This window comes from Pleuronectes platessa, chromosome 17 (genome assembly GCF_947347685.1).
Source record: "Pleuronectes platessa chromosome 17, fPlePla1.1, whole genome shotgun sequence".
Classification (NCBI taxonomy): Eukaryota; Metazoa; Chordata; class Actinopteri; order Pleuronectiformes; family Pleuronectidae; genus Pleuronectes; species Pleuronectes platessa.
The window spans coordinates 14,734,659-14,753,076 of record NC_070642.1 but is presented as its reverse complement, the minus strand read 5'-3'; the positions used below and the strand labels follow the sequence as shown (position 1 = coordinate 14,753,076).

Sequence of the window (18,418 nt, the reverse complement as noted above, 5' to 3'; positions counted from 1 at the left end):
GAGTGAGCCGACGTTTCTAACAAGTTAGAAACAAAAACAAAAAAATTATTTTACAATAAATCTATCAGAATAAAAACGGTGCCATACATGTAAAAGATGCTAAAGAAGATGTCAACTTGGAAAATGAATAAATTATAAATAAAGCTTTTGATCAGGGCCGATGCTTGAGTCAATTTGCTGTAAACTGAAACGTGAATTTCCCTGCAGAAATTAAACATCATTTCCTGCCTCCTGCTGCTCTACCCAGATGCCACTGCTTGTTTGAATGTTCGGGACATTTTGCTGTTGTTGTGAGCGTGTCTGACCTGGACAATCCCCTGCTGCGTTCATATGTGAAAGAGAAACTGTAGAGTTGCTCTTGATGTAAAAAGTAACCTTGCATTGTGCAGACATACCTTTGTTTCCACATTTATTTTTTTCCATTGAAAACGACACCTCAATGTGATTTATTAAACAGAGACATCACGAGATTTGTCTGATTGCTTTTTAAATTCTTTTGTAGAGAATGTGTTATTGGAGCACACATTTTCAAGTAAATAGTTCAATTTGAATGGAAACCATCACATGTTAATGCTCTCTGAGGCCCTATATTTTCACTGTAATTGTTGGTGTCCAGCCAAAATATGATTGCCTGACATTTTAAATGTTACAAGGACTGATTCATTAGTTTTAGAAATACATCCAAAGCCTCGACCTTTGGTTCAGTCATTACTGCTGTGCTTTAAATTCTCCTAAACGTGGTGAGACCTTGTATTATATACGGTAGTCGGAGATCTCTCTCCGCTTTAACACTCTCTCACATGTGCGCAAACACACACACACACACACACACACACAAAGCATCGCCGAGTTGAAACATGGTTGCATTGCTATTATACACTCCAGCGTGAACTTGCATACTCCTACATAAAAGCACACAGGTTAGTCATATGTAACACACTCACACACATATACACACAAACACACAGCATACATGTGTGTGTTGCGCCCTCAGGGAAGCAGGTTGCTTGTCTGGTGGCCAAGTGGTAACGTCGAGGCATCATCGGTCACTTCGAGTCTGCCAGTGACTCACCAAGGGCACAATGGAATTAGTGAGATTCTCTGCAATGTGACAGCTTGCTCTGGCTAAATGGTGTAATAATCTACTCCCTCCTCTCACAAACCTCCAGTAGCACACACACACACACACACACGCACACACACACACACTTGTTCACTCCCCTCCCTTTCACCCACCCCATACCAACTGGCACAGATAACATTGTCTTAAGCTATAAAAAAGATTTTTTTTCCCTCCCTCCATTGCGGTAATTATTGAATTAATGCAGATGGAGAGAGACATCTGCATGTTAAAGTGTTGGCCTCTCTCTTATGCACAGCAGATGTTCCCCTGTCATTTACTCAAATTACGCTGCTTAGATACATGGAGGGAAAACGAGAGCGAGCGAGAGAGAGAGAGAAAGTTACTGGCCAAGGCGACATTGTCTTACAGGGATCCGAGTGTCAGCCTCCAAATTCAGCATCTGTCCTTCAAGCAAACCCCAACGTTTCTCCCTGGAGGTGTCCCTCAATCGGTTTTATCATGATTATCAAATTGTGTTATTATAAAAGCACTTGTACCTTTTCATATGAGGAGAAAATCTAAAGTCCAAACCACATTTAATAGCATAATATAGAACACAAAAATTACTTTCCTGCAGTTGTATGCTAGCCAGTGGAGTCATTCTGACCTTTATCTTTGACTATTGATGGATTGACTGATTTAATCTTTGAGTCCAAATGACATTTGGCTAAAAAAAGACTGGAGATATCAAGTTAAAGAGGCCACTGTGACAATGACCTTTGACCAGCCACATCTAATCAGTTAATAAATTAGTCAAAATGAACATAATTGCCAAATTTGAAAAGATTCTCTTTAGGCATTTAAAAAAAAAACTTGTTCACACCTTGACCTTTGACCTAAACAGTTCATCAGTGAATCGAGGTGAATGTTTACAGCAATTTTAAATAATTCACTGAAGGTTTTTCTGAGATAACTTAACACCAAATTATAAACAGTTAATCTTTTAGTCCAACTGTACATTTTTACCAAATTAAAAAAAATTCTCTCAAAGCGTTCTTGAGATATTGTATTCATGAGAATGTGATGGACGGAACCTGCACCCGCAAACCTAATGCCCCTGCGACCACTGGCTGACTCCAAGCATTCAAACAATACCAGTTGAAAAATGTAATAAAGTAGGACTAATCGATAAATGCTGTTTCAACACAACAACACGTTTCCATGAATGTACACAGTAGGTAAATAAATCAATCATTCAAAACGAAAAACAAAGATTTTTTCATTTAGAATCTAAAGTGGATCATCTGTTGGTCTTAAAGCTTAATGCTGCATCACTGTGTTTGCTTTGATTTAATAATTAAGATGATACAAGATTATTCATGAGGATAAATCCCTTAAGATGATACATCTCGTATTCAAGAGGGTCCTTAAAGATGACTTCCCCCTAAACATCAAACGGGATATACTAAGTGACTTATTTCCTGCTTTGGCTTATTCTTATATTACAAAGCACTGGAGGGGTCAAAGGTCAGCTATAATCAAATATAGGATTTTGCCCAACAAATAACATTTTAAGTATCCAAATAATTGTACCGTATGATGTCAAAAAAGTCATCTTAATGTAAATATGAACAAGCTGACCTCCAGTTGATAGCTTAACCCAGCAGCTGACCTTGTGACCCTTAATGCTGGTGGAGATGTTGCAGGAAAGATAAGACTGAAGGGACAACATCCCATTGAAGATTATCGGTCGATTATTTGAAGCGAGGGCGAGACATGAAAAAAAGTGTGTAGGAGTTTGTCTCTGCAAGTGTGTGTGTGTGTTTTAGTCTGTCTGTGTGTGTGTGTGTGTGTGTGTGTGTGTGTGTGCCTGATAACCAGGGGACCCTCTCCTTGGGATTATACTCCAGGTTGGTTCGGCCTCATCTCTCCGGATTATGTTGATAAAAACATTCTTGTATTATATTTTTCTATGCTTATTGTATTAATACTCTCAGGCAATTCCCAGAAAAAGCTCCGTCCCACGCCTGCTTTGAGGTAATCTTCTTCCACTTGAGCTTTTAAAATGTTTTTTGGGGGGGTTGGCTGTCTTTGTAATACCTATTCTCTCCCACACTTGAGGTTATATTTGCCCTCTTGTCTTTGAGTTTCTCTATGATATCATTTTACACAGTCAATTCTACATCTTTACTAAATATGTGGATCTGTGTATAGTGCCTGAGCTTGTTCAGCCCGAAGGGACTCAGTTAACAATTTCCTACAATTTTCAGACTTAGTGACAAAAACACATAACAATCGCGAAATGACCAGTGAAATGTTTATTTCAGTCTATATCGATGATTATCACTATAAATGTCACATTATTTCTGGTAGGTTTAAAGAATTTTTCTCCTGATTGAGGGTTTTGGTTTTATACTCTTTTTTTATGAGCAGAGAATAACAAATACCTGTAAACAACAAAACAATTTACAAATCTGAGGTAAAACAATTACGTGCTAGATGTTCTCCCTGGGTTTGCAGTGAGGATAATGCATTTTTTACTATCTATATTGGATTAATTTTATTGATGACAATAGTATTGTCATAATTGTTGATATTGATTTGTTACTCTTTCACGTTCATTAGACCCAAAAAAGAAAACAGGTTGAATATTGCATATTGAATTTCCAAGTATGCAATAAATCTCATACCACCTTAACGATCAGTGTTTATCAATCTTCTCTCAGTAGTCATCACATTACACATCAGAAAATGAATACGCAGCTATTTTGATGATTGATTAATCATTTAAGCTAATTAACGGTGTGAAACGTTTGCTCGTCTTTGATTCTCAGATATGAGGATTTACTGACTTCTATCTCTTTTTTTAAATCATTGTAAATAAACCGCCTGTTTGTTTTTTTCTAGACAAAAATATATTTTGAAGATGTCATTGCGTGCCTTGGGTTATTTTTCACTATTTTCTGAAAAATGTATTTGATAAAACAACAACAACATCACCTGACTAATCGATAGTGAATGTAATCTTAGAAGCCGTCCTGGAGGGTTTGTTTTGCAGGTCAGTCTTGGTCATATTTGTCTTTTTTGATAAAGAGGTGATTGTGCTCGCTCTCACACGTCCTGATGCATCTTGTACTCCTTTTTCCAAAGACGCACTCTATGAATCAGCCCTTCCACTCACACATTGACTCGCACACACACAAACCTCCCCTGCCTCTCGACTAAACCAGACAATCCAATGGTATCTGTGCAACTTCCTTCTGTTCTCAAACCAAAAGCCTTAAAGCCAACAGATGCTTTTACGTTATCATTGCCAGTTATCACTCTTAGCTCCCTCTGATAAGACTTTACTTTCTGACCCAGATGTTAAGGAGTTCAATTTATCAGATGCACCACAAGAGCGGCCTGGGAGGCAGAGGGATGAGTGAGCATTGAAAATACCCGCAGGCTTGAGAGATGAGATGTAATATGCCTTTTTTTTTGGCCTAGTGATGTTTCTGAAGCGGCGTTAGTGCAGTAAGGAGCTCAGCGTCTAAAGAGGCTTTGGTATAGGGGGAAAGATGGGCCATATTACAGTGAGGCCAGAAGCCTGCTTGATTAATGGGCCGGGATAATCACCTCATCAAATCACTCTCACTTATTAAATCTTGTTTAATATCGTAATGAGGGCCCTCCTGAGCCGCTTTGGTAAATTCAGCCTCTCTCTCGAGCTCTCAATGGCTCTCGCTTTCCCTCTTATGCCTTTTCCGCTTTAGCAGGAAGACCAATGATGCCAAGTCTGTCCTCGTCTGTCTCCCCTCGTCTTGCTGTCTCCTCTGTCCTCTTTCAATTTACTGTCTTTGCCTTTGCCCCGTAACTTAACTTTCAGCAAGAAAGTGAGGGATGTGTTTCTTCTCTATCCTAAACAATCCTGGAATTTATGTCAACACAGAGGCTCAAGAGTATACATAATTTCTGGGGGTGGAATTGCAATATCCACAGCCTCAGTCTATTCATTTACTCTCTCTTATTTATGATGGATGATGTGCTAGATTGCATCATCATAAATCACTATGCGTGTGGGTCATGACCTGCTGGAGGAGTGATACCACTTCCCAAGGCTTTGGTACACTGGAGTTTATGGAAACACTTCAGGTGAGGTAATATCTCTCCTGTCTCCTTCTGCATGATTTGTGATCTCTATCTGTAGCACCACAGCATACCCAGTGTTACTTTGGTATGTGTGTGTGTGTGTGTATGCCTGTGTGTGTGTGTGTGTGTGTGTGTGTGTGTGTGTGAGGCTTCTAGGATGGGCTTGCATCTCCTTCACTTGACCTTCAGGCCCCTTCACAATGTGCCGCAGAAGAAAACAACATGCCAGTGCCTTATTTATGGTCCTCCATGTGTCACTCTGTACCATCTTGGTAGCACAGCCGTCGCTGCGTGCTTCTTCCAAGGAAGGAAATCTATTTCTCCTGCCCTCTCTTGCCCTCCGCCTCTCTCTCTCCATTCATCTATTTTGAATTATAGGTGTCTTTCAGCAGCCACCCCCTTCCACCACCCTCATCCCAAAGCTGGACCCAATCCTTTGTCATTTCCAAACGCAGGCAGGGGACAACTGGCCCAAGGTGACCAGTTCACGCTTGAGAGGGAGGTTAGCTCTGCATCTTCCCCCTGAGTGCCTCCCATTTTTGCCTTTATTGTTGGGGAGCAGCTGCTGTGTACCTGGACCCCATGAGTGGCGCCTATGTTGGATATCTTGGCAGCCAGGCTCCCTGGGCTTTGGATACCAGAGTGAATCAATTCTTAAAGATGACTGTCTGCATGCCATGTCACATGTACAGGCCCAAAGTGAAGGGCTTAGGGGGCTCTGGAGCTGGAATGCTCTTTGATGGAGGGGCTGGAGAATGAGGAGGGAGGGGAGGAAAGGAAAATACTGGGAGAGGAGATGGTCCTATTGTTGTGCCAAGGAATGCCCTTGACGGAGATAGAAGGCTATTGTTTTTACGCCCATGAACTCTGTTGGACTTAGGGAATTATGGATCATGGGTGTTATGGTGATGAGCATCTTAGCATCTTTACCCTTTTCACAATGCTACAAGAAACATTGCAATGTGTTGTCAGTTCATCCTTTTTTTGGCCTGTAATTACTTGACGAAAGTTGCTCTAAGATGTGGCACGTGCAAGCGGCTTAGTGTCAAGCAGCCATGGGAACATGTAAAAAGTGGCCAATTATGAGGTGGCTGTTATAGCCCTTCTCTCATGATGCCTGCTGTCATTCTCAACAGCTGAGCAGGACGTTGATGACCTACCTGACTCACAGGCCTAATCTGCCTAATGTCCACCGAGAAACCTGAGAAAGTGAAGATCACAAAGGATGACAAAAGCAGATTGGCACGTAAGCTAACCTCAGTCCCTCCCACAACCTTACTCCTTCTTTCTTCTTACAGCCCTCCAGAAAACAATACCCTTCAGACCAGCCCCTCCCTACCCCTCTCTTTACCTTGGAAAAAGCAGTTTATTAATAGTTTAGAGCAGGGTGCTTGGGGCAAAGCTGCACAAGAAGGTTAAGGATGAAGGGAGTTAGCAGGCTGGGCTCAGCAGCAACTGCAGCAGCAGCAGTAGTAGTGTCTTTTTTTGAGAAAGTACTTCATGGTCGTCCAGTGTCCGTATCCATTTCATGACAAATGAAATACCATAGGCCCTGGCCAGAAACAATGGCTTGTTTGGCGAGCTAGAGGCAGTGCGGGTGGTGGTGGTGGTGGAACGGGGTGGTTAAGACTGGCTCTCAGCCCCTGCAGCTGTCCCGGTTGTCACTCCTTGTCTTAAGGCTCACTCCTGGCTCAACGCTCCAGCCCATGGATCAAGGGGATGCATGTTGGTGCATGTGTGTGTGTGTGAGTGTGTGTCCGTGCATCCTGAGCCCAGAGAGCTCCTGCGAGGTGATCCACAGTACGCGGCAGCATCTGAAAAACGACCCCAGACACAAACGGCACGTTGAACGGTGTTAAGACCCCTTCTGTATGGAGCAGACCCCAGGCATGAGGTCATCAGCCTTGGTTAAGCAGCCTTTGTCCTGCAGCGTGATTGACAGGAGGGGTGGTTATCAAAGACAATCGAGGGATCACTTACAGCCGTATATGGCATTCAAGATGTAGCAATTAAAAAGATTTAAGAACCATAATACATGTTTTTAAAAGCCAGAACATGGTGTACATGGAATAAAAGCAAGTCTGACGTCAATGTAAATTACAAACCAATACAAAGCAACATCTCAGCTTGGTAATCGTTTTGCACTTGCCACTGTGTGGGCCTCACCTTAATATGAAAAGTAGAGTCTGTGAATCTTTTAATCTGTGTTGATAACAGGTGATGAACTTTAATACACTGCTAATATTCAACGAGTAAGCCTGTGTGCGTGTAGCGAAGGAAAAACACAAATCTCTTCCATCCTCTCTCTCTCTCTCCGTCCCTGTGTCTCTCTCTGTCTCTCGCCCTTATGTCTCAGAGATTAGCCCTTGCTCAAACACCTCCTGTTCATCTAAGTAATTAAAACATTAGAATTATGGGATTATAAACTGCTCTCGATTTAATCCAGCACTCGATGCTCCCACCATCTTGCCAAATGGGTCAATAGGAAATATAATGGGCCTCTGTGATTTCTGATTCAGGGATCTGGAAGGGGCAAAGGATGCCAATAATGGCTATTAAAAGAGATGTGTGCGAGAGAAAGAGAGAGAGAGAGTGAGAGAGAGATAGATAGAAAGAGAGACAGAGAGCCCAGACCAGCTTTGCCCTGGGTGCCATCTGTCTTGGACCCACTAGACCCAGTTTAAACTGGAAGAAGCCAAACCAGTTCAGTCTCTAGCTCTACCCCCAATGTGAGGTTATGTGCAAACACTCACCCACACACACGTTTATACACAGAGACACACCCCCTATGACCTCTTCTCTCTTGAAGTCAGTATAAAGTGTATTTTTGGGTCAGAACATGAGAGGCCCCTCAGTTCTTTGATCGTTCTCTGAGAAATTGACCAAGTACAGGCTGCTCGACTCCTGTGTGTGTTTGCATCATTACACCAGACATCAGGTCATGGCTGCTTCCAACTCATGTTTTCTACAGGGCCTCACTCACATTTACTTATAGGTAAATTTCCTTCCACCTCCCTTTGCAGCGTGTGCTTGGCATGATTGTGTATGTGAGTTTACACACTCTTGGATTTCTTTATTTTGCAGGTCTTGCGTGTACGAGGGTTGTCCTCTGCAGCTTGTTTCTGCCTGTGTGTGTTCATTACGGTTTGTGCTCCTTGCAACAAGCGTTCCAAGTTGACACAGTGACAGTTCCTCGCAGTGCAACAGAGGGGCCCTGCCATCCAACAACAGAGGCTTTGTCGCCCTGCTCCTCTTGGCTTGTTATGGACTTCCTTCTCTCTCTCTTTCTCTCGCTTTTGCTCCCTTTTTTTAGTGAGCCCATTTTCTTGTCTGAAGTCTTAATTTGGGGCGCTGGCCAGTGGGGAGAGGGAAGAGAGGCGAGGGGACCAAGGGAGGGAATAACAAGGGGGGGAGAGAGAGAGGAGAGGAGGTGCAGAGTGGTGATGGCTGCAGATGGACGGCCCTTTGTTCCTCCTTTCCCAGGCTCCTCTCTTGAGCCTCCGAGGCTCCAGTTGCGTTGAAGCCATCCAGCGAGAGAGAGAGAGAGAGAGCAAAAGAGAAGAAGAGAGAGGGAGCTAGGGATGTGTGTTTGTGTGTGCGTGGTGGTGGTGGGGAGGGGGGGGGGGGGGGTCACAATGATCTATCCAACTGGAATCTTCTAGTTCCACACAACAAATGCACGTACACACTTCCACACGCATGAGATGTGGGGATGCAAAGAGACGAGGGGGAAGAAAAAGAAAGAGCAAGCGATGAATGAATAAAGAACAAATTGCACAAAAACAATAAGGCCAAAGAACAGGATGAGTTCGGGATGAGGAAGACATCAAAAACACAGCTCACAGTCAGTGGAAGCAGCACATACTGACCACTAGGTGTCCCCATCACTGATGCCAAATGTGGGCAACCCTGAGTAAATCCCAGGCTGTGCCAGAGGCTCTGGAGCATGCAGTGTGCTGCTCCATCCACAAAAGATGAAATCCAGTATTTAATTACGAACACATGCAGAATGAATCCATCAATCTGTGCAATGCAGAAATCTGTTTTCATGGTTTTCGATTCAAATTGGAATCCTTTTTTGGGGAGTAAAGTTTTATTGTATGTTCAGTTGTGAAATAAATGCACTGCAAAGCAAAAGAAAGATTCATAGATTAATACAGAATGCCAGATTTTTTTAGTTTGAAGCCCACGGTCATTTTGGAGGAGTAGGTGTCAAACAGTGCATTGCTCATTTCGGTCATTGGTAGGAGGATCGCACGGAGAAGAAATCGAAATGAGGCCCTGGATCCTTGTGTTTCTTTGTCACAAAGGTTTCCCACTATGTGGAGTTACATCAATGCTTGTGTGTGGTGATATTTGCCGAAATATTTATTTTTGTTGTCAGGTCGGCGTGCTGTAAATCCCCCACTGACAACAAGTTGTAGAACACACTTTACCTTTGCAAATGGAAAGAAGAACCCTTAACACCAAATGGAAAATGTTCTTGAACCTGAGCATGTGATAACAAGTGACCACGAAGGGAGGAGGGACTTGGTGAGAGACCTTGGGGACCGTGTCAACGTTTTCTGTGCCGGACCAGGGACAGACATTGGGCAAACATTGGGAAAGGCTGGCAGCTTTGAGATAGTGGGCCGTTGATCTAAGACTGAGGAGCTAAAGTCCACAGTCTACCGTCTGATACAGCAGCCAAGGTCTTGCTGACACACAGAGCCACAGAGCAAACATGGATACCTGAAGACAATGACCTTTGAACCCCAGTGGGAGAGGTGGAGAAAAACAGGAAGTGGTGAAAGTGACTCCAGTGACTTCCTCTGTGCAGGCCAAGAATGAATCAGGTGGAATGATTGTAAGTACACGGGTCATTGTACATAAAAGTCACACACATACACACACATTGTTCAGGAGTGGAAAGCACAGATGTGGTGTGTGTGTGTGCATGTGTGTGCCTAAGTGTGTGTGTGTGTGTGTGATGGAGGAAGCGAGAGAGTGAGTCTTCAGATGTAGCGACAGATGGTATTTGATTACAGAGCAGACGGTCGGTGTTGTACAAAGATGCTGTCTCAGCCCAACCTAAGGAGCTGTAGCCTCCGGTGAAGGCAAGCGAGGGGAGGCAGGCGGAGGACGAGAGGGAAAAGGAACACGGGAGAGAGGAGAGAAAAAAAAAGAATAAAAGCAAGCAAGCAAGAAAGACACAAAAGAAGCAACTCCAAAACTGAGCATCAAAGCAAAAAAGTGAAAAGCAGACAGACAAGAACAAAAGAAAGAGAAAGGAACGGTGCGACGGGCAGGCGTGGTGGAAAACACAACAGAGGTCACGGTAACAAAACAGCAAAATGACGCAGAGAGAACACACACAGCCGTTTAAAAAAGTGTGTTTTTCTTTAAAGACTTCTGTACTCATCAGCAAATATAATCCACACTCATGAAGCATAAAAGGTGTGTAGGGAAATGTTAAAAAAATATGTAGAGAATCAAAATCTCTTATAAAAAAGATTTTCCGTGGAATTACAGTCATTTGTGCCTTATTTTCTGTTAAAACATTTCACGGCATACACATGACATACAAAGTGTTTTGTAACATATTTTGTAATATCAATGCGTTTAAATACTTGGCTTTTTCTTCAAAATCTTTTATCATGTTCTCAATTTCTAACAATGTTTTAAATGATTTCTTAAATCGGCTCCAATATTGTAGGTTGGGGTAATGATTTAAAAGTGTATCTGTGTGTGTGTGTACCTGCATATGACCACCGTTGCATTTAGCATGATGAGGAGGCATCTGCACTTGGCTGTGGAGCCTGAGGACGAAACGATCCTCGGAAGTTGGCGATCTGTAGCCAAACTATTAATAAAATATCTGTACAAGGGTAATATCATATCGTTATATAACTTGAATCTCGTTTCTGTCCAGCCATTATCCACAGTCCTCACTCACACACACATTGTTTTATATAAATGAACCAGACACGATTTCTTCAGTTTTTCATTTTTATTTCCATTTTTAATCCATTTTGCACAAGCTTGCATATATACTGCACATACATTCAGTTCATAGAGGGTGAAGGCACGAAAGGCAATTTGACTACTGGTTGTTTTTTGGGCTGGGCCAAAGTAATAGAGGGGGAACAAAATCTCAAGAGAAAATACAAAACTGCTTCAAACTAGTTTCAGCTTTCTAGCCCACCCTCGGCCCCTGTCCAGGAACAAAACACAGCAATCTGTCGTTTATAAAGAAAACTCCAGTTCCATTTAGCTGCCATGATCTCCCATTTAATAATTTCTGTCAATTGAATGTGCACACGAGAGTACAATATTTTTGACTTCAAATTAAGGTGTATAAGGATCATAATCTTTTTAAGTTGGTTCTACTTAACGAAATGCAGTACAGCCTTCCCTGTTTGAAAAACAAAAGAAAAACAACATCAAATAAATTAGGATAAATTAAACCAATAAATTACACAAAATCTGCAAGACAAGAAGACACCAATAAAGGAAAAAAAAGCAGCCATATCGTGAGTTTTATTTTACAACCTGTGTGTAATTATTCAGACTGTATTTCAAACATGGCTGTTCCAGTTGGAATTACTGCACTAAAATCGAATAATAATGTTATACAAAAAGCATCAACAAAACACTATGTACATAACATATTGCTAAGTTATACAAAGGCAGTATGTATCACTGTAAGTCCAAGTTTTGATATTTACAAAAAAAGAGGAGCAATGTAATAATAATAAAAAAGAATTACTACTGAAAGCATAGAGAAACAAAACCCCTTTCACACAGGTCAGAAACAAATCAGAGGAAATTATCATGACACACATCCACACACACACACACACACACACACCGACACAGATACCAAACACACGTTGCCAACGCTTAATGAGAATCATTTACATGTCAGGATGGTACTCCCAGGGGTGGGGGTGGGGCCACAGTGTTGAGAATTGTGTCACTCACTGGTTCACAGGTTCTCATAATCGGTCTTTTCTCTCACACAGACACACACTCACACAAACACAAGCACAATGCAAAGCGTACAGAAATTCCACAAAGTCCAAACTTTTCCCCACTGTTTGAACCCAGTAAAAAAGGGTATAAATCACTTTTTTTCTCCTGTCTGCAGTCTCTCTCTCTTTTTCTCTCTCCTTAATTTTTTTTTACACGGTGACTGTACAACATGTGCCCCCTCCATGACACTCGTCTTCTGATGACAATGAGTTCCTGTCTCTCTCCCGGGTCAAATCTAGAGCTACGTCGGTGGCAGTCTGCCCTTGTTTTTGGACATAAGCTGGTCCGCAGACTGCCAACGGGAACACTCTGTGACATCATCATTACCCGACCACTAGCCTAATGCAGCGTTCTGTCAGCAAATATTAAAGAAACGGATGCTGGTGCAACTTCAAGGGCACTGCCGACGGGAAACAGAGCCCCATTAAAGGCATGGCAAGGGGGGGAAAAACAAAACAAAAAAAAGTCTCCTCTGTGGGTTTTGGAGGAGTGGTTATGAGTTCAGTTGGAGAGAATGGGTCATTTCTTTTTCCACCCACCTTTTTTTTAACCACTCTTGCCCCTCCCTAGCACTCTGAGTGATAATAGAAAACTGTACAGCTATTCTTTGTTTCATCCTGACAGTATTTACAGCATCGACGACAATATTTCATACTCTGAAAATGGATTCCAAGTTTATTTTCTGATCTCAAGAAGACAGCCATTCAGCACATTACAAAAAGGTAAAGAAACCAAAAAGGAAAACTGGTCACAAAACCTGCAAAAAACCTACAACTATTGCTCCTAATCTACCATCAACTCACTTATTCAGAATACAGATTGAAACAAGCCGTCACAGAAAATATCCTCAAGATTTCTTTTATGAAACAATTGCTAACAGTGCCTTTCAAAGAACTTCCACTACAGTATATATTTTTTTCATAGATTCATATTTTACATTTCTTAAAAAAAGGCTATTATGTATATGTATTTAAATAACGATGTCCTAAAAATCAAATGACGCCAGAAAAGGAAAACTTGACAAAAATATTTTTAGCGCGGTATTAAGGTCTTGCTGATCCTTTTTTTTGCACATAAGTCTTCATTATCCTGAAGTAATCTTTTTAGGCGCAGGAACTCTTTAACTTCAGGGCGGGGTTGCAAGAAGGGGGAGGATGGGGCGCGATAATAATCTGCGCATCAGATAAAAGTGTCCTTTCCCTTCTCCTTTGTTTGCGGCGCTTTAGAGCCCTTGGCTGGTGCTTTGAGACTCGGAGACATGAAGGGCCGAGCCCACCCTTCAGTGAGAAAAGTGTCCGGCCCGGTCTCTCAGGGCTCCGGATCTTAAGAAGAACACTGTCTGGGGAGGAGGCGGAGAAGGTGCCACATAATGATGGGAGTAGCTCTCTGTCTTTCTCTGCCTCCTTTTGTCAGGTGCTTTGTCTCACTTAGACAAGTCCGCAGGTTAAGCAACCTTCCCCCTTTTGATCTTTTGATCACAGACACACTATGAGCCAACGTTTGCCGGCGTGAGATCAACGGTGAGCTCACAAAGTATTCAAGTCCTCTCGTTTGCTTCAAACTTACCTCATCAAAAGGCCAGCTAACACTAACTACTTCTTAGAAATCTTAAAAGCCTGAGAGGGTCGATGAAAGTCATAAAACACTAGGTTTACATTGTACAAATCAAGTGGAAAATCTGGGATTAGCATCTCAGGTAAAAGTGAAAGGAATGGTGTTTAACAACCTGGGCACACATTGGCATCAACAGAATCATACTTTGGGTGTTAGAAGCTGCCAGCGTGGGATGGTGGGACAAGAGCGGAGGGTTTCAGGTGTGTATCGCTCTACGTCTTTGTCCGCTCTCTTTGTAGTGATGAGAGCTTCTCCATCTACCCCTGGGGTGAGTGCTTACCTTTGACCTACCATTGTTGTATTGAGAGTAGAGCTAGATAACTCAAAGGCAGGTGAACATGGAGGGAAGGAGCGCTGTGTGTGTGTGTGTGTTGTTTGCAAGCAGAATTAATGAACGTCTGGGTTTCCATGAATTATCTTCCTTGTAGTTATTTATTGTTTAAGCAACTCTACTGTAGATTATCACAGTTTTTAGATTAATTCAAGTATCAAGTGCTATTGCCATTATAAGATGGCTGACTTCATCTCAAGTATGTGCTAATTACTGAGTTCTTTAAAAGGCAAAAAAGTAAACAGTCAGTGTGTTCATCAGTCCTGACCAGATAACCAGTACGATTTAGTTGAGAGCTGAACAGATGGCTTGATGAGTGGCAGCACTGTAGTTATCAAAGCTGGATACACTGCGGAAAAACTTTAGAATTGTGCACCAAATGGTCACGCTTATCCACACCTCTGTACTTCTGCACCGTTTAATTCATTTGTATCTGCCGCTTAGCTCCTTTTGCAGCTTTGTTCCCAGACTAGCTGTATGCAGGATAGGCTTGGTGCTATAAAACCCCAGTGCACCACTTCTAGGCAAGTGAACCCTGACCACCAAAAATGAAATAAAAACCAAAGTCCATGTTAGGAATGGTCACTAAATGAAGAGTGAGGAAAAGGATGGGAAATGGGGGCGCAGAAATATTTCAGAATCTAAACTCTTGTGGAATAAAATTAATAGCAATAATTTATTTTTTTCTGCAGCGGGCATCAAAGGACAAACATATTGTGAAGTGCCAATCTTCAGCAAGCAATGATGACAAATAATAATAATAATAAACAACAATAATAATAATCAAAATAATAATGTACACCCAATAAACACAATGCCCTACTTGCCTGGAAAACACACTTCAAAACATGGTAGAGCTCAGTAGCTATTTAAAAAGAGTCCCAAGTCCCACAGACCAGTACAGACCAGTACCTCGAGTCCAGTCTTAATCCAGTAATAAACTCACTAGGACTTGTTTTTGTGTGAATGTGTGTATGACGGTCCTATGAGGGACATCCATAGTAGCACAGTAGTCTTTGCAGGGAAAGTTCATGTGGGCACCCACTGGATTTTGGAGGAAAAGTGCTGGGTGCCATAATTGAATAAAGTCTTTAAGGAACCCAGCCTATGTTCTTAGTAGTGTAAATGGGAACTCAAGAACTCCTTTCACAGACTGAGGACTTAGTTAGTGTTGATCATAGAACAAGCCTAAACGGATTAGGGATCACACAGTCAAGAAAACACCCAGTAAGATTAGAGTCTCTTCAGTTCATCAGAATCTTAAAAAAAACAAAAACAAATAAAAACCATCATGATAATTATCATATAAGAGGAACAACAACACAATAGCTAGGTCATTTAGGAACTGCCACAGAGGCTTCAGATTGGGAATGCTACTTCATAACTTTCATACATTCAAAAAAATAAAAAATAAACTGGAAATCAAATGTAGGGTCAGTGAAAAGGAAATGAAAACAAAGCAAAAGAGCAAAAATCATTCTGAAATTCTACAAAATCAGAGACAAATTTTAAAAAGCGCAAAGCGTCGAGCGAGGAGGAGGAGGACGAGGAGGAGAACTTTACTCATGTAGAAGCTCTTGGAGACAGTTGGGGGACTTGAAGATCTCGGGGACCTCGCTATCCAGTTTGCAGATGACCTTGTAGATGGCCTTCTTCCAGGATGGGTCTACGTCTTTGCCCGCCACAATGGCGTTGAAGAACTCTCTCAGTGTGATTTCTGCCACCTCCAGGAAGCGATCAGGGACCTGAACAGACACAAGGAGAATATAAGTTGTTAATCATTTGTTTTATCGATTGACCTTACTATTCCTGAAAATACCATGAATCCTTGAACACCTGCTCACAGCTCAGTTACATTTTGCAGCCTGCAGTAGTTTCTTTACATTATCCTCACCACTGTCAACTCCTCAGCTGTAGAATATGCTCATGTTTCCACAGTGGATGTAAAACCATAAATCTTTGATATCTTCAGTATCTACTTCCTTAAAAGCCGGTTGAGGCGTCGGCCTGAGAAAAGTCACTTCTTGTGAATTCTCAGGTTTCTCACAACCCACACTTCCCTCCCCGCAACACGGTGAGCATGACACCTTTATGAGTCCCACTGTAAATCTGTGACCAAACGAGAGCGGAGCTGAGTGACGAGCAGTAGAGAGGTGCTGGCGAAAGAGGAAGTACTAAATGCTTTGGGAACGGGGAGACACGCCGCCTCTTTAGAGTCCCTGACAGCAGCACTCACCGACACCATGGAGATGATTAGTCTGGCAAAGATCTGTGACACCTTCCCCCAAGCCAACACTCCGTCACACACACATACGCACACACGCTCATGCAGGCGTGAGCGCACACACCAGCGCACACACCTCCTTGTGCCAAGGAGATGACACATCCTGCAGTGTGACAGAGCTCCACATAATGCTCGCTATACACACACACTAGCTACCCTGGTGTGTTTGGCTGAGTGTCTTTCCTTGATTCAAAGCTCCAGGGCGACGCAGCCTTCAGGGGTCACCTGCTTGGATAATGCTGACTGTCTCCCTGCCCACCTCCCTTGATGCTCACACACAGTCGCACACACACATATACAGCAGCAGCAGCAGCTTGCCCAAATGCCTGACAGTGCGCACTCCACGCCGCTCCTCTCCTCCAGTGTCCTGCAGATACTCATCAGGAGTGTCAGGACACAGCAAGGTTAGTGGCCACTGGTACACACACACACACACACACATGCATAGACGGAAATGTGCACGCACAATCAAACACGCAGTACGGCCTTTTTACACACACTCTTATACACACATGGGACAGCCACCAGGCCCCCTTGGGGTGATGAATGGAGGCTAAGATGCCTGTGTGTCTGGTGTGTGACTGTGTGTGTGTGCATATCTCTATCCACTACTCAAGTGAAAAGGTGCGACATAAATTAGGAGCTTGCACGCTCTGTGTGTGTGTGTTTGGCACAGGGAGCGAGAGAGAGAGAGAGAAAACACAAGCTAACCCAATTCCCCAAATATTGAATTCCCCTCTGGAGGGAGAAAAGTGGATATAATTCATTGTTTGGGCTCCTGTCGTCTCTGAAATACTGGCACAATGACCCTGGTTTGAGGGCAACTTTGTGTGTACGCGTTGTACAGTAGAAGTGCGTGTGGGCATGCGCACGCTTTTCCCAAAAGACCTCGCTAACGGGCCGGTGCAGCACGACACCCTCGGCGTTAGACGCAGGGAGTGCCGCATTACTAAGAATATTCCTGCATGGAATTTCTCCTGACGTTTTGACTATAAAAGGACAGCAAAATGCTGACTGCAAGGAGAAAGCAATGTCAAGGAGAAAAGGGTATTGGTATTTCAGATCCTCTTGACTGAGAGAGTGAGAATGGGAGGGAGGGAGGGAGGGAGAGAGGGAGATGGTGAGAGAAGGAGGGGCTGAGAAGAGTCTAAGGAGAGAGAGAGGGGTGAGAGAACAGAGGGAGTTATTCCTGTCCCACCAGCCTTTGTTTTGTGACTACATGTGAGTTGTGTATGTGAGCGAGCTGCCTCCTGATCAGCAGTGAGCCTTAACTGTTTGCAACCCCTCCCATGTCCCTCTCTATCCCCTCTCACTGCCCCCCCCTCTTCATCTCTCTTGCTCTCTGGGGTCAGCTGTTGGGCCTTTGTTCCAGAGGCATTGTGGGGGATTATCCAGTGTGGCCGTTCATTCGCTGGGCTGGCCGGTAAATGGGGCCAATCGCGTGGCTAACAATCCTTCATACATATTTCATAGGGCTTTTTAACAACTTCTCAGCAGAGCCCCGAAATTAAAGGACAGATGTACAAAGAGGGAGGGATGGAAAGGCATGAAAAAAGAGTAGAGGGATGGAGAGTTTTGTGTGTGTGAGGAGTGATGGCTGGAAAAGGCTAAATGAGGTTACTGAGAGTACATCTACACTACGCTGGCAACATTTGTAAATGCATCTTTTTCTCTTTGGCTTTCAGCTGCGTTTTTCTCAATTGGAGAATATACAATTTCAAGAGTAGGTTAAAAGGCTCACTTTATGTTTTAGTTCACACGAGGAAACTGGAGCCTCTGAAAAATTATGATTTTTGTTTGATTATTCATGGCGTGCAACTTTCTGACACCTTTTTATATACTTTTATATAGACGATTTTTGCCTCAGCCTTTATATATGATTATTTTCGCTATGATCATCAAATTTGATTTTGTCGCGAAGTGTTGCAGGAAATATTGTTTATGTATTCAACAGCATGCATTTCTAAGCCACAATCAAAAT

At 42.8% G+C, this 18,418-nt stretch overlaps 1 protein-coding gene across 6 annotated transcripts in view; it reads right to left on the bottom strand.

Annotated features, from left to right (window-relative positions):
* Nucleotides 1-11,164: 11,164 nt before the first annotated feature.
* LOC128460025 (prospero homeobox protein 1) overlaps nt 11,165-18,418 on the bottom strand; it is a 28,788-nt gene continuing 21,534 nt past the window's right edge. For all 6 annotated transcript variants that reach the window (XM_053445032.1, XM_053445027.1, XM_053445028.1 and 3 more), the window contains exon 5: nt 11,165-15,898. In XM_053445032.1, the coding sequence (XP_053301007.1) occupies nt 15,713-15,898 (186 nt within the window). In that variant the 3' untranslated portion in view covers nt 11,165-15,712. The remainder of the gene's footprint in view (nt 15,899-18,418) is intronic.